Source organism: Lates calcarifer, linkage group LG23, assembly GCF_001640805.2.
Source record: "Lates calcarifer isolate ASB-BC8 linkage group LG23, TLL_Latcal_v3, whole genome shotgun sequence".
Taxonomy (NCBI): domain Eukaryota; kingdom Metazoa; phylum Chordata; class Actinopteri; family Centropomidae; genus Lates; species Lates calcarifer.
In genome coordinates this window covers 9,374,258-9,396,492 of record NC_066855.1, presented here as the reverse complement: position 1 = coordinate 9,396,492, position 22,235 = coordinate 9,374,258, and the positions used below count along the sequence as shown (strand labels likewise).

Sequence of the window (22,235 nt, the reverse complement as noted above, 5' to 3'; positions counted from 1 at the left end):
TTTAGCAGCTGCCATATCTATAAATTGCCTTTAAAAATGCATTTACTCGTATTTGAGTAATGTTTGCCAAAAACAACTGTATAGGTATTTTATGAAATATTAGGCCTTCTTTAAGAATAAAACTATACACTGTGACTTTTTTTTCACTGTCCCATCTATTTTGGTGAGGACAGAAACGTTACAAAAGGAAAAAAAAAGATTCACATCTTCAGCAACAATGAATGGGCTCAGTCTGTATGGTTGAGAGCCACAGTCAGGCGAATAAAGTCATAAAGTATTGAGAGATGAACGAAAACATTGCTGCAAAATACTGAGTGTAGTTAGAATTGTGGTTGATTGATTCCAAGAAAGTGTTTTATGGTGTTAGAAAAAATGTGTTTTTTTTTTTCCAAATGTGTTAGACAGGCCTTTGTTTCTACATTATTCAATTTAAAGACTTGTTTTCGGTGTATTGTGCCATTTTTCATTCAGCAAGCCCTCTTTTAACCCAGAGACAATGACGTCATCTCCCTAAGTTTTCCAGTACAGCTCAATGCTGGTAACTCAGGTTTGTATTTAACTTCTGCGGGCCTGTTTCCTAGCACTTAATTAAGCCTTTCATAGCCAGGATCCCCACACTGCATGTAAATCTGACACATGGTGTTTTGGAGCTATCATCTGCCGAGCTGCAATTGCATCATCACCCTGCAATGAGTTTTCTTCCCACTTATATGTTGAGATGTTGGTTGAATGTCAAAACTGTCAGATCCAAGCTAAATGGCTGGGGTGCACAGGTGGTGCAACAGAGATGCGTTCTGGATTGTCTGCCAGCAGGAGTTGGCATAAATGAAGTCCTGGTCCCTTTTGGATTGTCTTAAAAGGATGAGGTGGGAGAGTGGAGGTAATGTGTGAATGCCATGCATGCAACAGCGTTGAGAGGGACAAAAATATACATTTGAAGCACTGAAAATGTACAAGTGTTTGTTTTGTGTGGATCCGTCAGTAAGATCTCCGAAGAAAGAGGACAGAGGAAGGAAGGAAAGCGAATCGAGCTCTAGAGGGACAGGAGAGAAAGAGTGAGCTCTGGCTGGCCCCCTTTTCTACGTCAACAACAGTGCACACACGCTGAGTGTGTAATACATTTAGAACTCATGACCAAAACGTTTAGGAAGAGCAACTCACGTATATGCTACTGATACTTTCCACAGAGCAGTGCATGCTTTAACACACAGCTCACCAAATCTGTTTTACCCCGTGGTGGGAAAACCAATCATGCCCAACAACTATTCATTTGTCAAACTCGCCCCTTATGTTAACTCTTATGTTCAGCCATCTGTCAGAAGTCCCAGTGTCACCTAACTACACCATCATCACCTACTCTCCTCCCTGCAAATCAAGCAGACTCCACTGAGGGTGTTGCTGCATAAAACTCAGTCCATCCTCACTGACTGACATTATTCTGCTATGTCCTTCCCTTTCTTTAATGCCCTCACAGTGCACAAAGTGTCCGGATTCTCGATTTTCTCCATTTTTTTTTTAAAGCATGCATTGTGCCAGACAGATGTTGAATGTCCAAATATGTATGTCAAGTGCATAAACACATAACTGAGATGTCAGAAAATTGTCATATTGTGACACTGACTGTGCTTTTCCCTGCTCCCAGAGGAACACATGGAAGTGTTTTCTGATCTGACACTCCTATCAGCAGGACAACATAATTTGTCCGTGCCTTCCAAAACTGTTACTCTAATCATTCTAAGTCACTCTAATAAATCTGTTTTATGTGAGGTTGCAGCTCTGTTGTTAAAGGTTGATTAGATTCAGCCACAAAAACAGCGTGTTCAGATTTACAAAAGATCAAGATTTGGGTTAAAATTACGACTTTGTCAAGGTTGGAGGAGCTTTGTTGTTATCATGGTAATCTTGTGGTTAAGATAAGGCAGTCATCGTGAAATCACCTTTGCCTGATGGCTGAAAACAAGTATGAAACAGTGGTTTTCCATGATAGAGTCTGACATTCTGTTGTTCCAACCAGCCACCTGACCTCCTCCCTATGTGACCTTTTTGGTAATGTGGCACCAGACGGACAAGAGTCATAGTTACTACTGCCACCAGACGGCTATTGTGCATTGGTGCTCTGCTTTTTGTTAAGATAGTTTGGTAAAACTAAACCACCTTCATAACCTCTCCAGACCGGAAGATGAGGTCAAGGTCATGCTCATAATTATGTTCTTCTACTTGAAAAAAAAAAAAAAACACTGGAAACCATAGATCCAAATATTATCAGAGATAACTACCATTTTTCCCACTGTGTCCATAGTGGCACATGGCAAAATGCTTCTCTGACCTGTCATTTTTTCTGTCTGTTGCTACTTGATATGCTTAATATTTTCAGCTACTCCTACCTTGTTGTAGCTGCGCTCGCCATACACTGTGTGAGTGTGTAAATTTGTCAACTATAGAAATCTAAAATGATGCTATGAAACTATCACAGACTACAACATGTGTCAATTTAGCCTACACCGGTGTGCAGCTGTCGCCTTTCCTTTGACTTTATATGCAAAAGTGTTTTCACCTTGCATTCACTCTGAATATACCCTTAGGCTTTAAAAATCTCTCTGTGACAATTCTTCAGAGTCCCGTCTGCATCCCCCCCGTCATGAGTGGATTTAATGGGCAAAGTCAATTGGGGATCATAGCTTTGACCTGGATTCACAATGGCGAGTCTATTTCACGGCGAGGAGGATGTATGACATTTGAAGAGGAAATTCTCGGTTTGAAATCCCTTCACTGAGGTCTCAAGAGAAGATACTCTTAAAAAATGTACATACTGCAAACACAATTCTCTCTCGCCCTTTCTTTCATTCTTGCCACCCCTGTCTGTCTCGCACAAAAGCGCAACACTGCTTAACTGCGACTCAGTTGACTCGGCGTGTGGATAAGTGTGTGTTTTTTTGGGTGCATGTGTGTGTGTGTGTGTGTGTGTGTGTGTGTGTGTGTGTGTGTTGGCAGTCCTTGGCCCCAGTCTGCTGCTAGTTGGACAGACATGATGTTGGACTGCACAGTCACTGGCAAATTGCAATGTCAACCATTTCCCTCTGTGAACGTGCTTTCCAAAAAAACGTGTGCAAGCACATGTGTGACTGAGTAGAGCATGTGTGTGTGTGGTTGGGGGGGGGTGAACCTGTGGGCGTGTATGTTTTATATATTTATATATTTACTTTATTTTGGTGTATTCCAAGTGTGCCAGTGCAAATGTTTATGCATATTTGTGTATATATATGTGTGTGTGTGTGTGTGTGTGTGTGGTGTGTGTGTGTGTGGTTCACCCAACTGCATGCTGTCTCATCCTGTTGTCTTTCTCCTCCTTATAATGTTTGTGCTGAATAAATCAGCTGGGAGCCAGAGAGGGAGCAAATCTTCTAGAAACTCAAGGATCCCTTCTCCCCACAGTAAGAAGCAGCTTTTATTACAGCAGAATATCCATGCTGTCGCCACAAAACCTTCTGAAGCTCCAGTTTTTGTGTTGGTGCTACTTCAGTTCATGTCCTTAGGAACCATAAAACCAATCCAAATTCTATTGTGCTACACAATTTCAAAATCTTACTGGCACAACTTGTCCCTTTGTAGGCCATGTTTTACTTTTATTTATTTTTTTTTTTATCAGCTGCTCCCTTGGAGAGACCAAAACCAACAATTACTTTATCCTGCCACAAAATATGAAATAAAACCTGAGACAGAAATGAGCAGACTAATGGATTCTTTTCAACAAGTGACACTGAATCAGGACAAGATTGCAGAGGATGTCCATAGCGATCCTGTTCATCCACTGTGTTTTTCTTTCAGTAATTGGAGCTCATGTTTTTGATGCAGGGACTAAAAACAGCACAAACTCATTGTCCCAACAGGTTTGAGTGTTATGAAGTATGGGTTCTATTCACAAAGAGAGAAGCAAAGCATCTCATTTTTTATGTTTACTGTTTTTGATTTTGCACTGGTGGTGCAGTGTGGTGAATAATAGTGGTGTTCATATTTTCTGCTAAAAGTAAAACAAGTTTCAAGCGAGAACATCGATGTCATTAACTAGTCATTGGATTTGCAGACCGTGCGGCATGGAAAGTGACAAACCCAGCCAATAGTGGTAAAATAATCATTTTACACCAAAATCTAGCACTGTGTTTTTAGGCATACCACACTCACTTAATATTTCCACATTTGAACACTGATATTGAATTTTCACCCCTGCTTTAGGTAAATCAATCACACAAGGATTTTAAGGCTCTGCAGCCTTAGTGAGTCAGAGGAGTGCATTTTAAATGATCGATCACTGTTGGTAAAAATCTACTCTACTGAGTTGTCTCTCAGCAGCTGCAGCAGTAGTTACTTATGAAAATCAATGACAGAGACTTTAAATTGACATGTATGTTTTCAGGGTTTATTTATGTAATCGGTTATTAATGATCTAGAGGCAAAGCTAGATGACGTGATTATTTGAATTTTGTTGTTTCAAACACTTACTGTTTGGCAACTCACTCGAATCTCAGTTAGCTGAAGTCATAAAAAGAGAGATTCTTTGGCTGGTAACCATATTCACAGTGTAGTACATTGTAAATGAAGTATAAAGGTGACAAAATGTCCATTGATTGATTATTATCGCTAGCTTTTTTGGAAGTGAATGGAGAGCAATTACTATCCTGACGGCAGGACATCAGTCTTAAATCATAAAAATGAATTGGAAGGAGGCTGGCAGCCCAGTGTACTGTAGGGTATACTCAGTTTGGAGAGAATGAGTCACAACAGGTGCTCTTTCATTTTCCCTGTTCGTTGTGCTGCAGAAGACTTTACATACATGGCAGGAAAGCACCGAAGGGGGAATTTAGTTCAGCCGTAGTTGAAACAGTTAAAACCTGATTCACGGTGTAATGTGATTTTCCATTTCCCTCTAAAATAATGCCTGAAAACCACACTCTCATTGTTACTCCAATGGATTCATTCAGCTGCTTTGTGCCAGTCCCTCTGTCTCTGCCAGCCAGTTGACCAAGCGTTGCCAGTCCCGGTGTGCCAGTGCTGGCTTGGCATACACAATCCCTGCATGTACTGTATACAGCCCGTATGTGTGTGTGCAGATGAGTGTCCTGTTTGCATACATATGCATTCACATGTGCATGTTTTTGTTGTTGTTGTTGTTCTATAAGAGGATGGCACTGTCCTTTGGTCAGTCAGGCAGCCTGCTGGTTCAACACTTTGGTCCAGTGTAACTGAAATGTAAAATTCAGCACAGAAAATCATAGCCTCAAAGTTTGAATCCCAGTGACACTGGGAGTTACATGCTCCTAGCATGGTGCTCCTAGCAAGTCAAAACGCCCATGTGACCAACTCTCCACTTCATAGGAAGACAACTTAAACACTAATAACCAAGTTCCCCTTTACTTTAGATGTCATTCCTACCATGCTTAAGGTGTATCTAATCCACTTTGATCCCCTGACTTTACCATTAGCATCATGGTCAGGCTGAACATCCGAGCTGTGCCACGACACACATCAAAATATGTGAAGTGTATTACCATTACATTTTCTGAATACACCCGCACTCTCCAGAGGATGCATCCTCTGGTTTTTAATGACCAAATGACCTCTCCACCAGTACCAACCGCCAGGCAAACTGTGTGCTTGTCACACATTGTATCCAACAGTTTAAAGGGCAGAAAGTCTTGTCATTTGCTGAGTAAATTCATGCCTTTCCACAGAAAAGACTGTTGTAATATTGATGACCCTCTGACCTTCCCGCCAGCGCCACACTTAAGTCTTCATTTACACACATGCAAGATGGTAGGTGAGATACAAAATCAATACAGCAATATATTGCGATATTTACTCTATTGATAAATGACTACAGGTACCGGATACTTTGACACTTCCTCTGGTAATACATTAGTCACGCACTGCCACCAGTATTGATTTGATTTAATAAGAGGAAGAGGTGTATCCCCTGTTAACTGTGGATATCTTACATTGAAAATGCTTCAGTCTTCTAATGGCTATTTGATGCTGGCTCCATTGCTCCATTAAGGAGCTATTAAAGCTCAAAGAGAAGTTTTAGGAGAATGTTTGCTAGATTGACAGATGATTCATGATGAAATCACATTCACAGTATTAACTGTTACTTGTTATCTCTATCTCATCTCTACCCAGGCTTTCTCTCTCTTTTAACCAATTAAGAAATTTATGGCTCCAGTTGAAAGTAGCGAGGGATATAAAAAACATCCAGTTTTCAATAGAAAAAGATGAAAACGCCCTCTAAGAAATACGAGTGCATCATTCTCTGTGCACCAGTGGGAAAGACTAAAGGCCAAATTACATTAGCACTTGAAACTATTGAAGTTTGCTTCCAAATTGGTTCTTTTCAATGAAATCACTGTGTTAAGAGTATCCACTTGCAGGGACAGAGTAAATCCACATGAATCTTTCACACATAATAGACAGTTCTATGTCTTTGGGTAAACCGTGTGAACTTAACGTCAATGACTGAGCTAACAACCTTGCTAACTGCTACAACAAGCAAGGTTGTTCATCAGCCAAAAAAATAAATGAATAAAAAAATAAATAACAACCCAAAAAACCCCAACTCTTAATTGAAAAAAATAACGTTTAATCCTGAGAACAAAATACCAGTGGAGAGTATAATGTATGTCACAGTACATACTTTACAGAGAATCTTGGATATGGCTTGTTCATAGCTTGCTAGCCATTAGCTCACCAGGTACTGTACAGCAATTCACCAACTAGCCCTGCTAGTAGTTCCTACACCACCAAGCCTCTTACACTTTTTTTCTATCTAGTTCATGAATTTGTACAGATGACTTTCACTGCACCACTGTGGTACTGAGTCATAAAATAAAATGTGCTGTTAACAGCATAGTAAGCTTTGGGAACTGTGGGATGTCAAGGCAAAACTGACAGCAGCAGCAATTATGTACATGAAAATGCTCCATACATTGTAGCTACTCTTAATGCTACATGGTGTGTATTATACATTGAATGTGCTGCATGGCTACCTAAAAGTTATTTACTGTTTTGTGTTGTTCAGTTGTCTTTACTCTGACCCCTCTGTCTCTTCCTCTCATTGTCTCTGTCAACAGCGGTTACAGCTTGAAAGGCCTCTCTTTGTCTTTGTAGATGTCAGAAACCACTCTACACTATGAGTCTGTGTTTTTTTGTTGTTGTTTTTTTCCTTCTCCTCTCTTTCTCTCTCTCTCTCTCTCTCTCAGTTTTTATAATCCAATGACGGAAAAAAAACTGTCCTCTCTGTCCATGTGTCTTAGAGTGTTGCTCTGCATCTTTTACCGTTGTCAAAAATAGACCTGTTCACTCCTGCTCCCTTTTTTTTCTCCTTTTCCGCGTTTTGCCTCTCTCTTGCCTCTCTGTGTGTCTTTCATAGATGTCAGAGAGACATTTGTGTGCTCTGAATGTGGAGTAGAGGTGATGTTTGGATGTTTTGAAGCAGAACTGTCTGTCTAACTGTCTGAATACAGACCGAGACCTATTGATTTCTGGTTTACGAAGGGATCAGAAGCTAATCTGTATGGCACGTGCACTCAGAAATACACACACGCACACATACAAATACACACACACATCTATGCAAAGTCCATATGCACATGCTCCATATGTAAATGCCCCCCCAGTACAGCAAGTATGTGCTCACACACAAATTAACAATATAAACTACTTAACTTTCATGAAGAATCATGTCTTCTATATCAGAGAAGTATTTGGGCATGCACAAACACTCTCTTCTGGAATCTGGTCATCTGTCAGAAAAAAGCACAAACACAATTTATGTATTCACAATTAGGCATCCAGTGCGCACACACACACACACACACATAATCTTTGAATGCAAGTGCACAGTACTGTATGTATGCACAATCATCCATGTATAATACACAAACACAAACAAAACCAAGATGATCAGATGAACTGTCCATATAATTTCCCGAGCAAAGCGATTTGGGAGGCCCACACAGCCAGATGCTCCCAATAATAATAATACAATAATAACAATCTGTTCAGTTCACCTGTCTATCCTGCCATGTGTCCCATTGATTTGTGGTGAAACTCAGATGGCAGACTGGAGCTAATCTATCCAAGCTAAACTAAACTCAGATTGTCTCCTTAAACAGACTTGAACGTCTGACCCCAAGGCTTTCCACAAGAGTATGATCATGTTTGTTTTTTAAACCGAAATTGAGCCAGGCCAAGCCAGTGTAATAACAGATTTTGTAAAGTAATAGGTGGATAAAATTGCAGTAACCTTTTGTAAGAAGAGGATCGATTGTGTTGATCCCTGGGATCTGAAACTAAAACAGAGAACATACAGTAGTAATAACAGAGAATGAGAAGTATGTCTAAGTGTTGCACTTTCTGTCATGATGATTTGTGATGAAATTGGGATGAAATATTGTCCCAAATGGAGCAAAACTGTTTCCTGAACTTAAGCGGAGTTATCTGTCTGACCCTACGGCTGCTTCTGCTGCAGTCAGACTGAGAATTGTTTTCCCTCAAGCTCAAAAATTTCTGCTTTGGCACTCCTCAAAAACTGGTGCAGCATCCAAAGTTAGGTCACTAGCTGATTTAAATGGGTTACTAAATTATTCTGGAGGTATTGGTGTCAGGCAAATTTATTTATAAAGTGCTTTTCATAAACAGGCTTGTCACAAAGTTCTTTTGCAGAGAACAAAGGATTATAAATGCAGGTAAGAAGAGGAGACAAAACAAAATAGAAAGGACAAGAAAGGGAACAAAATACGCACAAAAAGAGATGGCAGGATATTGTTGGCAGGTTTTAGTTTGCATAGTGGCCCTGTATGAAGTAAGTGCTTGTTTTTCGTTTTCTTTCCAATTGCATCCCACATAAGGCAAATCGCACACAATCAGTGTGGGAAACTAATATGAGCCAACAGCTAATAAATGTTACTAAATTCTGACTACGGTTGTTGAGCTTCGTCTATTTCTACCAGCCGTTTTGGCAGGTAGCCAAACCGGCATATGGAGGTTCACTTAAAGCACAAAATTAGTTTGGCTGTGAGAATAATGGAAGTGACTGATGCACAAACCACCATGGCTAAAATCCAAAGGACGTTCTGTTTTCTGCTCACAAAATAACCAAGTAGAATAGAGAGTATATACAGCTGGCATGAAGAGACATAGCACACACTGTACATGCTGGTAGATTAGTCTCTATAGTCAAAGATGACATACTATGTGTTCACAATGAAAGTATCAGAAAGAAAGTCATTCCTCTTAGTAGTTTAAATGGAGTGTGTTGACCTGAGTGAGATGAGAAGACTGAAACAACTCTCTCATGTTGGTCCATTTAAATATGAAGATACAGCTCACAACTGGTTAACCTAAAACAGCTTGCCTGACTCTATCTCAAAATCCACCTAACAGCAGCCCTAAAGCTGATTAATAAAATAAATCTTGACCCTGTGTTCCCAGGGTGCTATGTTCCCTAGATGTAAATGGTACATAATGGGAACATGACAAAGGGTTCCATGTTTCCCAGCCCTACATATGTGCTCTCACAGAGTCCTATGTAACCATTTATGTTGTAGGGTCTTATACTTCCCAGCTCAATATTCCAATTCCAAAAAATTGAATGATATTTATGTAATATTTTCACTTGAAACTGGTCAAATCTGACCAAAACACAGGAGGAGGGTTAACGTGTGTATTGAACTGGGTAACATCAGAACCCTGGGAACATGGTGGTAATGGGGAACAAAGATATGCTCCTGTATCACTCTTCTCATCTAACTTCAGGCAAAAAAAATGGTAAGTGAACTCCCCCAAATATTTCTTTCTTTCTTAAAGTAAATGCATTAATGATGTAGGCACATTTTTGTAATCATTGCCTGTAATTGTGTTTAAATATATTGTATTCAAAAGTCATCCTGTAATAAGGAGACAAAACAATGTTGTGTTGAGCCATTGAAGCTCATCATAAAATTCATTCAGCTCTTTAATTTTCAGGCCCAGTACCAAGTCAGTGAATTGAAATGTGCTGCTGCTTGCTTTTATTTACTGAACTGAAATTACTCTTGAGGTCTCAAACTGACTGGCTGAGCTGATATTAGGATTAACAGGATGTAACAGCTAAGAATACATTTTAAACAGTGTATTTTGAATGTGTTCCAAGTGAATTGTGTACTTTGAATTACAGCTAAATGCATTTCTATGTACTGTACTTGTCAGGAACCAATTCTGTATTCCGGATGTTACTACATCTGAGCTCAGAGGAAACACGGTTTATATTCACAATACGCTCATCCAAATGTCTTATTCTTTCCTGCTTGACAAGTTTGGATCTGAAGAAAGCGAGCCACACATTCATTTACTGTACAAACACGGCAATGTGCTTCTATTGTTCTTTGATTTATTGTGGCCTCATTCTTGATTTTCCCAAAAAAAAAAAAAAAAAGATACATGCTGGTTGTTTTGTAGCTGTCGTGGGGGCAGTACTAGAGGGTGTGAAGTGACAGGCCACATATCCTGTGAGAGAATTACACCGAGTTCACACAACAAAGCTCTCTCCACGTGGTAAAATGAAATTACCTGACGCAAAATGACTGCCCTGTCCCATTTGAATTGTCCATATTTAGAGTGAAAGCCACCTTTGTGAACATATCAAACTTATGAAACCTATTTGCAACTACAATTGAGATTAATAGTGCATTTTCATAGTGAACAAAACACTGGTTAAGATTAAACATTATCATAAATCACATGCATGATTGCCACATAAAATTATTGTTTGTGTATTTTGCAGCATATTTACAGATTTTTTTTTTTTTTTTTTTTTTTTTTTTTACTTTTGCAGCAATTAAACTAGATAATTTCTTGCACAGTGCTTATGCCTTGTATTTGTACTATTGTATTAACAACATTTACGTCCTAGAAGGGTTGAATCAAGGGCAACTGGACTTGATTGTTGGTCTACAACCCTTCAACCCTCCATGGATCATCATGACCTGGATGATTGAGAATCTCCACAAACATCAATATTTATATCCTCCCCTGTACCTTTCCACTGGGTTGCCAGGTCTCTAACCTTTGTATTTTTTGTGGATTGGCACTCTCAGCAGGCCAGTCACATTCTCGCTCAGACAGTTGTCTTTCATCTGAAGAATTTCATCATTCTATAGGTGGAAAGTAGCTTAGATCAAATAAGCATTAAAGCTCTGCCATGTTTCCAATTGTAGCCTCTTTTAATCGGCTTATTTTACCAATCTCATCAATGCATGGTGTGCTCATTTGGCCCCTAACTGGATAGACTTTATTTTTATTTTATTTTATTTCATGTCAAATTGTTCAGTGCTATAATCTGGAATTTATCTGACGCACAAGAGGTTGAATACCTATGTTAAATACCATGTCAGGCTAAAAATAATGAAACTGCTGCCTTTAACATAAGCCATGCATACTTAGGAAGACATTGCATTGACTTAGATTCATTTCTTGGGGGCCTAATTTAACTTTAATGATAGGCAATATATACTTAACCCGAACCTTGGCCTAAATTTAAACCTAACCATTACCAAAAACCAAGTATTTACCTTACAATCTGATGGTTTACCTTATGAGGACCAGCTTTTTGTCGACAAATGGGAGGTGTAATGTACTGACATTACATTAGATATTGTGCAGTAGAAAAGACATGAAGTTGTGGTTTAATTCCTAGAAGCTGCAGACTGGCTAATTTTGATAGAATCCATTCTGCAAACAAACTGTAGACTGAAGTCTGAATGTAAACCCACACAACTTTACAGACAAGAAGTGTATGTTCACCCTCTCTCTGACTCTGATTCCAAATTCCTGCCAACTTATATAATAGTAGTTAAGGTTGATGATGTATTGTTTGTTTGTCCTTGACAGTTGCCTGGATTTTTTTTCTTTTAAATAAAGGCTCAATTAAATTTTAGATAGATACACACCCAGACAGGTAATGTGTGTCTTATTCCTTTGCAGGAGTAGGGAAAGCAAGAGAATAAGACAGAGAGCAATAGCGGGGCAGACAGAAAAGAAAGGTGAGATGGAGGTTGTCCATGGTTGTAGATGTAATGGTCATTATTGTAAAGTCAATGTTTTGATCTCCCACAGCAGCCATTTCATCCAGGAGTTATCCCCCATGTCCTTGAACAAGACATTGACTTCTTTCTTAGACTTAGACTAGACTTTATTGATCCCTTGGGATGACTCCCTCAGGGAAATTAAGTAAATAAGTAATCTGTTAAATCACTTTTAACCATAGTGTCATCTACATGCCTTAAATGTAAGGTGGGCAAAGGTGGACAGAAATGAGAATTTGCCAATAACACAGCCAATCAACCAGGCTCAATATTGAAAGCTAGACCTCTATGGCAAAATCTGGCAGAGAATGGAAGATAACAGTTTTTAGCTCGGACTGCAAGTTGAATGCAAATACTATGGTCTGGTCCACTCATCAAGGCTGGCAACATGGCCAAATAATATCAACAAACAAGGCCCTGCGATTGCATGATTTAGGAGGGAGGACCCTCCAATCAGAACTAGACCAACCATTTAATTTTCCGAGTTGCTGGCAACATCAAAGTAGCGTCCTGGACTCTTTGATGAAAAGATGTTGATTAGGACCCAGAAAGCCAGGCGTGCACTAATTTCCAGAGGCAGGAAAGAGATTGGCGCTGCCCTCTCCAATTTAACCAAAGGGTTTGACTCAAAGTTTTGGTTTTTATGACTAATTTCGTAAAGGTTTCAATTTGGTGGATCTCAAAGGCTAGCTTACCTGTGATGTTACAACATGATTTTTTTCTGATGTCAAAGGAACAAAAAGAACAAAGGATATATACCAGCTGGCCATGGTATCAAAATCAGTTACAGGATATTTTAGAATGTGCATTGCTACCAGTTTGGGTTGGGGAACTAAAATATTTTGTGAAAACCACTTTGAGTAAAAATCAGCTTTGGTGCCCCCTGGTGGTAGTGTCAGCAAAGTGGTAGCAGACAGTATAGGACAGCAATATCTGCTATTCCCCTTTCCCAGGGATACTATCTATACTATTTATGATGTGAAACACCAGGATTATCTAAGTTTTCTAAAGACAAACTTTAAGGATAAATATGGTCTCCACTGAGGAAAGAGAGAAACAAAGAAAGGTAGAAAAGAACTGATTCATAAAAAATCAAATATTTGTTGCTAATTATCATCTAATCTACTGATTATTGAGGCTGAGTGCACAAGCTAGACAGATATTTAATGGTTTAATTATTCATCTGCACTTTGAGAAACATTTACTATATATTTTGAGACTGTCATGACTTACTTGACAGTCATGCCTGCCAAGAAGAATTGATATTCAGTTGAGTTTAGATGAAGAAATGCATAAGTGAGAGAGAATGAGACAAGGACAGAACAATAAACTGAAAGAGAAATCTGAGAGACCTTTTTGGTTTCTCTTCCAGAGAAACTGAAAGACAAGAGTCAGCAGAGATAAATAGAGAGATGCAGAGACTGTTGCTCATTCATCCAATCTCACAAACAACAGAGTTACAGACGCCGAGACAGACAGGGGAGACGGGGAAGAAGAAGAGAAAGGGAGGCAAAGCGAGGAGGTTCTTGTTCGGCAGAGAGATCACAGCAATACAGATCTATTTACAGATTAGTAATGGTTCTGACTCTGTGTGTGTGTGTGTGTGTGTGTGTGTATCTACTGCAGGCACCGGTACAACACAATCACACAGAGGTACACACAATTACACACACATGATTGCACAATCTCTCTCTCTCTCTCTCTCTCTCTCTCTCACACACACACACACACACACACACACACACACACCACACACACACACACACACACACATACACACAGTAAACATAGGCTACCTTTGCCTAGTTATCCTCATCTCCCCTGAGCAGAGAGCAACAAATTGCCACACTGCATTTTGCTGGTGATTGGGTGTAATAGTGGTGATAATTTATTATTCTAGGTATATTTGCGCCATCTACAGGCCTGGGTCTGAGTACATGGCATATATTTTTTGGGATTAAATTACACCTATTATAACTGCATATATAATATTAATTATTTGTAGAGTAATCCAAAAGTAGTGAGTCAGCACAATTACATGCATGACATGATAACTGATACAGTTTCTGGAGTGAAAAGGCCTGGAGCACACAGTATAGATTAGGCACAGTAAATAATGTTTGACTATTGGTCATAATTAATCTGGAGCACTTGTTGAAGAGGAGGCAGCAGCAGACGCAATATTTAACCTGTCAGTGTCCAGGCAGCTGTCTCTGATAGGATTTTCATCCAGCTCATGTGGTTCAATCACGTTCGGTTTACAAAGTCCCCTCCTCTCGGGGGATGTAATAATCTTCAGTACACCAAACTTTCTCCAAATCTGAATTTTAATTGTATGTTTTGTCCAGTGAAAAGAAAATCTCTGCTGGAGAAATCAAGTGGGGGTCACAGAAAATAAGAACAAGTCCAAATAGACAAATATCTGTTTCTAGGCAATGAACAAGCATAAAACCTTTGATGACAAACGTGAGCTGCTCTTTGAGAAGAGAACTCCAGCACAGTTATAAGATTAAATTTTAATAACTTTTGGGAGAAACTGAGTTTTTTTCAGATTCACAGCAGAAATTGGACACGACTACAAAAAAACAAAAAACTAAACAAAACAGAAGGCCAGATATAGACATGGGCATTTGCACGGTTTTGATCAATTTCAAATTTTATTTTTGTCTTCATCCTCTGCCTCACTGCTACCTCCAGGGTGTAGAGCTGAGCTGGCTGTTCCACTAGTTTGGTCATCCTCGCTGCATCCTAACAGTAGGTACTTGGAAAGAAAGTACACCGACCACAAATAATTGTTGCAACTGAAACGCCTGAGCTTCAAGAGGAACATACTCCTCTGCACTCTCTCCTCTCAACCTCTGCCTCTTTATTGTCACATCAACAGTTGTTTATGAGTTTTGCCAGGTTTACAGGTTATAGGACTGCGACAGTTCCACTACTTCACCCTGAATTGGTGACAGGTGTTGATAGCATCCCTCTTCTGTTGGCATTTAGCTTCCATTGGCAGGATAATACCACAGCAGAACCACTGAAGTAGAGGCAAAAATAGCTCCAGGCTTCACTTTAAAAAAAAAAAAAAATATGCAGGATGCATCTATTTGACATGTATATTTCAGCTAAAAACACTCAGATCAAAGGAGATTGAACCATTTATAGCACAAATGGTTACAGATGTATCAGGCGTAAAAGGCTCAGTACACTTGAGGATTCTCCCCAGTTGAATCCAAGCACCATAATCCAACAAACTCCACAGGGACTCTAGTAAACCTCCCCTGGGGTGTACAGAGGAGAACATACAGGATGCACAATGCAAGAGATGTCACAGTTATTATTAGCAACAGTGTATGAACGGTCAGCAGGGAGAAGCTGTGAGCCTTTTGGTCCAACTAATAAACTACAGTAACTTGTTTGAATATAAGTTTACACTTACATATACAGTTTGGAAAGGTAATGAAAGCACCTTTTTTGTTGCAGTTGTTAATCTACAATTGATCCCTTTTAGGGATTGTGCACAAATTACTTTTCTTTTGTTTAAAGGAAAGGGCCTCCCCACATTACTGATGTTTTTTAACCCTTCCATTGCCTTAGAATAAAATGCAAAAGCAATTACTTCTGCTCAAACATATGAAAATGTTTATATTCTACCCACCCCCATAAAGAAAAACTCTTTTTGATGTAATTATTTAATCAGTTTATTTGTTTATGTATTACAATAGATCTCAAATGTAAGAATTAAAATATGAATTTAGATTAACCCCTTTTCACCTTCCTCCTTCCAACTTAAAGCCTTTCTACAGTCCCTAAGTGTTTCGAAGAAGGCAAGTTTACCTAGGGGCTCAGTATTTAGCAACCTCATAGACATGGGCTTGACCTCTTCCCTTGACATTCATGCTTTATTTTGGTAAACACCTTTTACCACTCAGGGATACTTTTATTTTGGTAAAGAACCATCTTCATTTCTCAAAGTCAAAGTTAATCCATGCTCCAGATATTATAGGAACCTTCTTATCCTTCTTCACATGAAAATAAACCTACATAGTTATTAATTTAATTTGTCGGTTGAATTGACTTTCAATTATATTTTGTGCAAATATTATTCAAATGTTTTTACTGACAGAATCTTGTCATACTCATCAAAGGCTTGTTAGTCCAAATTAATGATCTGATGCAAAGCCATTTCAGAAAAAATGCCTTATCTGGATGATCAAAAGCTCAGAGATGGAAAATTAATTTTCGCCATATTGCGGGTGAAAAGAAACAAGCAAAAAATGAAAATATATTTTAATCACTAATATATTAATTTAAATATTTTAAGCCCATGTTGCTCTGCTATGTATTTTTAGATTATGACTATAATTTGTTGAGTGAAATATTCTGTAAAAATAGATTAAATACAAACCTTTGTATAATTTTTTACGTTGTTGTTTAGTTTTTCTTTGCCATTACTAAGCATAAGTAATACAGATTGTACATATAAAAAGTTACATTTGTTCTTGTGTGGAATAATCCTCAACAACTTGACAGTGAGTACATACACTGAACATGGACAATAATCATCAAGTCCACAAGATGTACTGCTCGGGAAAAAGTGCTGATGGGAGAATATATGGGAACTCTGCAATTAGACAACCACAACCAATTAAGTCTGCTCCCTGGATCAAGCCGCTGTAAGCTTTAATCTGCCGCAGGGCTCCATCCAGCAGCTGTCTGATAAATGAAGACTGTGAGAAGTTATATTTAATTGTTGGTATTGTTCTCAGTTATCTGTCTGCTGGGTGGGAGTTGGGTTTGGTAACTGAGGCGGTGACTCTCCTCCCCTTGCTGCTTGCTGAGATAAGAGCTGAAAAAGCCACAAATGTGTCAGAAAACACCCCAGTTCACCCTCGTGCTTCAAGGACTTGCACTTACTTACAATGACTGATTCAAAACTCTTGTAAGTACGCCCGTCCTCTCTGTTTTCAGTAAAATTGACTGGATATCTGAATATACGGCACTGAATGTCATGTCTTTTAGTGATAAAAAGCTGACAGAGGGTGATGGTGGCAGTGTAAAAAAGAGCAAAAAGAAGCAAAAGAAGGGAGATGCCTGGAGACCAGAGGGGCCCAGAGACCCATTTGCCATGGTTTGTATCTTTGTGTGAGTGTGAAGCCATGTATGCAGTGATGTGTTTGCTTGTTTTGACTTGTGACTGTATGCACACACTGAAACTAGATGTTCTCTATGCCAACTGTTAATTAAAAGATCTGCTTTTAACTGTAGCCATCTGTACTCAAGCTGGTTTATGCTGCAGGATGACAGTCAAATTTCAGCCCACAACCTGTCCTTTCCCTGTCCCAGCTGGACTCTCTTCCTGAAAAGGAGCAGCAGGAGATCCAGAGAGCCCTCCACCTCTTCTCCTTGGGCCCAAGTCTGCCCAAGACCCTGCAGCAGGCCAAGAGACATACCTACCGCTTCTGGGACACACAGCCTGTCCCCAGACTGGGTGAGACTTCTGTCCCAGAAATGATTGAAACTTTGAGAATCAATTTGTCTATACTGCATTTTGTTATTTTTTCTTCGTACTTGTTCTCAGGTGACAATATGACAACTCATGGCCCTATAGCAGATGGTGAAGTCAGTGTCCGTAAGGAGCCCTACTCTCTACCTCAGGGTTTTTCCTGGGATACTCTGGACCTGAGCAGCCCTGTGGTGGTAAGTTACTGTGACTTTCCCTGTGAACATCATTAGAAACTGCAACACACACACAGCAGCAGCACAGGAACAGTGCTATGTTTTGGAGTGAAAGTTGCAGCAGGCAAACTTTTCTTGTTGTGAAGTTCAGGGGAAAAAAAATGGACTCAAATTGACTGCAAACTCAAAACTGCTTTCCCATCTGTCACTTCAGCTGAAAGAGCTGTGCACTCTGCTAAATGAGAATTACATGGAAGAGGATGACAACACCATCAGATTTAACTTCTCTCCGGAGTATCTGCAGTGGTAAGCTCCAAGCTGGTGTATTTTGTCACTTTTGATCTCTAAATTTTCAGTATTTGTATCTTTTTTTATTTACCTTTTATTGACTATTTTATACATCGAGTGGAGACTGACTGAGTGCACATGCTCTGTTTCAGACAATCCTAGTGTATTTCTTCTAGCCTCATTTTCCCACTTAACTTTTCTACTAACATATCATACGGATTCAAACTTGCTAACATTTTCTCTGTGATCTGCATTAAATGGTACCTCCACCTTTAGGGACCACTTACATCAAAACATAATAACATTTGCTTTGAAACTATTAACATTTCAAGAACTGGCACAGGTTCCTGGTCCCGGGGTTATGAGAAGCTGCTCTGTTCATTCATCTTAGTCGACTCATGCTCTGTCCTTTAATTGGAAATTATGATTAATCCCATCTTATTGAACTACTCTTACATTTATTCAAACTCCGCAAACTCTCATTCTTTTCCTCTTAAGGGCTTTACAGCCTCCTAACTGGCTGGCCCAGTGGCACTGTGGTGTGCGAGTAGATACCAATAAGAAATTAGTCGGCTTCATTGCTGCTGTTCCTGCAGATGTCCGCGCATATGAGACGTGAGTAGCTCATAAATATATAACATACAATGTGTTAATGTGGAACATTAATATTCAGAGCGCTTGCCAACAGAACTGTAGCAATTTTCCTGCAAATGTCTCAAAGCAAAAACTCTCCAAATGTGTTTCTGCAGGCAGAAGCGGATGGTACAGGTCAAATTCCTGTGTGTTCATAAGAAGCTTCGCCTCAAGCGCATGACTCCGGTTCTGATCAGGGAGGTCACCAGACGGGTCAACCAGCAGGGCCTCCACCAGGCTGTCTACACAGCTGGCGTGGTGCTACCCACTCCTTTAAGCTCCTGCAGGTAGAAGCTGCTACACAGGGTTGATTCATATTTGATTTAAAGGGGAAGTGAAGCCACAATTATCACTTTTAAAGCCCCTGGAAAACTTTCAACTTATACTTCAACTTAACTTTCAACTAAATAAATTTGGCCAAAGTTAGAACAAATTTGGTTATTTCAACAGGACAGATTTCTGTTTTCACGGTTGCTCTTTTAAAAACTTATTTCAGCCAGCGTGGTGTGTTTAACTCCATTGCTCATTTATTTATCAATATTTAATACTAAAAAAAAAATTCTTTAGTTTTGAAACCAAGTTTTTAGGGGCTTTAACACAATGAGGAGTTAAATCAAAACAAGCAATTTCTTTATCTGTTCATGGATGTCACTCTGTTCCTCTAACTAGCAAACTTGTGTAACACTGTCTTAATAATTCATGTGGTTCAATTTAAAAACTTCAGGTGCTGCCATAAAAATGTGAGAAAACTCACTTTGAAGATAAGCTTTGTTTCAGCTCAAAAAGTTAAATAATACAAGTTGTTTAAGTAATGATTATTTATTGTTTAAACTTGAAACTCTGAGTTAAAACACAAAATATAACTGTTGCAATTCCACACTATTCTATTCACAGTTTAGCTATGAATATAGCTAAGACAATCTCAGCTAAATTTATACCAGCTGCCATTTCAAGTCAGATTTATTCACATTTTTAAAGCAGTTGAACTTGTTTTCAAATTAAGTGGACTAAAGTTTTTAATTGTTATCCCTTGTCTTGACTAATAATGGCAAGCTTGCCAGTTAATGCTATGAGGAAATGTCTATCTTTTCTGTCCTTGTCAAATTTATTTGAATTTTTTTTTTTAACTAATTATTTTTAGATACTGGCATCGCCCTCTGAATCCCCGTAGGCTGATGGAGGTCAATTACCCAGGTCTGAGACAAAATATGAACCTGCAGAGAGCTCTGAAGTTCCACCGGCTGCCTGAGGTTAGTTTGTGCTGCCACCTAGAGGCCAAAACCTGTTAGTGCCACTAGTGCCGGTCTGACGCTGGCTCAAAAACAGTCATCAAAATGCTGGGAGTGACAAAAAGATATATAGAAAATATCAAAAGATACTGACTTTAATCATCAAGAATTTGCAGTTGACAGACATCCTTACTGGAAGGTTTATTAAAAGTTTTTTTTTCTCCCTCCTTTTTCTCCAAGGTGACAAAGACAAAAGGTTTGCGCCTTATGACAAAAGAGGATGTTGTGGGGACACACTCGCTGCTCCAGACAAACGGCAGCAAGTTTCACCTCAGCCCCATCCTGTCTCTGCAGGAAGTAGCGCACTGGCTGTTGCCACAGGAGAACGTGATTGACACCTATGTGGTGGAGGTCTGACTTGACAGTTTTTCAGTTACAGCATCTCTAGCTTTCCCCTGAATGAGAATTCATTCACCTTCCTTCTTCACACACAGGGTGACGATGGGTCACTGACGGATGTGGTGAGTTTCTATGGCGTCTCCTTCAAGGTGCTGAATCACCCAGTACACACTGGCCTGAGAGCAGCTCATCTCCTTTACATTGCTTCTACTACCACAGACCTGACTGACCTCATGGAGGATGCAGTGGTCCTTGCTAAATCTGTGAGTGTGTCAAAATAAAAGTCCCATTCATTTATCAATTGCACAAGTAGTTTAATAGAATAGATATAGCAAATGCATGAATTGTGCATGTTCAAATATCATAGACAGACTAATGCACCAGAACTCATAATATTCACATAACATTGCCTCGATTACAGATTATTATGTAGTTAATCATTAGTGTTACAGGCCACAATTTGACTCATGAGGGTTTGGGTAAATTTTTAAAATGTGAAAAATTGGTTTTGTGTGTATGATGACAAAATAAATACCTCTTATCCTCTCACTGACAGAAAGGTTTTGACATCTTCTCCGCTCTGGATGTGATGGATAACAAGACTTTCCTGGAGAAGCTGAAGTTCAGCATCAGTGACAAGAACCTTCATTACTACCTGTACAACTGGAGGTGTCCTAATATGAGCCCAGACAAGGTACTGATCACTGAGATGTCACCACCTGTCAAGACACAGTCATGCTATGTCTACAAAACCCAACTTCCTGTTGGACATGTGTATTTTGCCAAAGAGATAGGACTCCAATCCATAAAGTGGAATGAAACACTTTGATTCAAATAAATAGTGCTATGAATGTCTATCATTTCAATATTATGATGTCCTGCTCATTAAAGAACTAATATACTTGGAGAATCATTGGTCATTTAAGCAGCTTTTCTCTCAGTGTAAAACTAAAATACATATCTGGAAATACCTGAAACACACATGACCCATAGAGAGAAAAGCAGGCTTTGAAATGGTTTTAGACGAATATTCAAGAGCAAGAGCTTCTGTCTGATCTTGATTTATAATGCTGCACACTTCCTTTCATATACACAGTAAGGCTAGTGGGAATGATCTCATTACAGCTGAAAAGTTACTGTGACACCGGCGGCAAATTGTGACCTTTAACTAAAACTGTAAACGCCAACAACACAGGTAAATAATGCTGAAATACAAAGTGCAGCAGAGCTATATAATTTTCTTTTGGATGGAAGTTTTCAACCTCATGAACTTTGCATTCAGTGGGGATTATTGTGTTTGATAGCTGCCAGTCATCTGTAATTCACTCTGATGTATGTGTGTGTTTTACAGGTGGGCTTAGTGTTACCCAGCTAACCTGCCACTGAGAGATGAAGAGAGTGGCAGCGAGTGATTGGCAGGACACTGGACTTTAAACTGCATCAACAGCTTGAATAAGTGTTTAAGATATAAATTGACAAACTGCAAAGCGCACGCTCACAAATCTGTAAAAGAAATAAAGGTAAAATTCCATTTGCAGATACATTCATCATCTGGCTGTCAGTTACTCGCTGGGTTAAGCACTTCTGCAGCAGGAAAATATCATTTCTAGCATGATAGAAAATTGAGCAAACAAATTTGAGCAGTTCAGAAAATGCTCCCTGTACATCCTAATACCAGTTTCTCTCTCTCTCTCTCTCTCTCTCTCTCTCTCTCTCTGTGTGTGTGTGTGTGTGTGTGTGTGTGTGTGTGTGTGTTTGTGAGCATTAATCTGTGGGTACTTAAACAAGCAATTCATATAACCACTAGTGACATGATACTTAATATTTGCGGGACCAATGCACGAATGTGATTAGAGGACAAAATCATTAGTCATTCTCTCACACACACACACACACACACACACAC

The 22,235-nt window shown here is 39.3% G+C and overlaps 1 protein-coding gene across 2 annotated transcripts; it reads left to right on the top strand.

Annotated features, from left to right (window-relative positions):
• The first annotated feature begins 16,966 nt into the window (after positions 1–16,966).
• Positions 16,967–21,870, top strand: LOC108873429 (glycylpeptide N-tetradecanoyltransferase 2). 2 transcript variants are annotated; one of them, XM_018661593.2, is made up of 12 exons: positions 16,967–17,043; positions 17,124–17,232; positions 17,448–17,592; positions 17,713–17,801; positions 17,995–18,086; positions 18,567–18,683; positions 18,818–18,988; positions 19,843–19,951; positions 20,171–20,341; positions 20,425–20,592; positions 20,886–21,023; positions 21,681–21,870. In XM_018661593.2, the coding sequence occupies exons 1-12, from the start codon at positions 17,024–17,026 to the stop codon at positions 21,702–21,704; spliced, it is 1,353 nt and encodes a 450-aa protein (XP_018517109.1). In that variant the 5' UTR covers positions 16,967–17,023; the 3' UTR covers positions 21,705–21,870. The 2 variants fall into 2 exon arrangements, with proteins under 2 accessions (XP_018517109.1, XP_018517106.1); XM_018661590.2 differs by having other exon boundaries at positions 17,683–17,801.
• Positions 21,871–22,235: the final 365 nt, after the last annotated feature.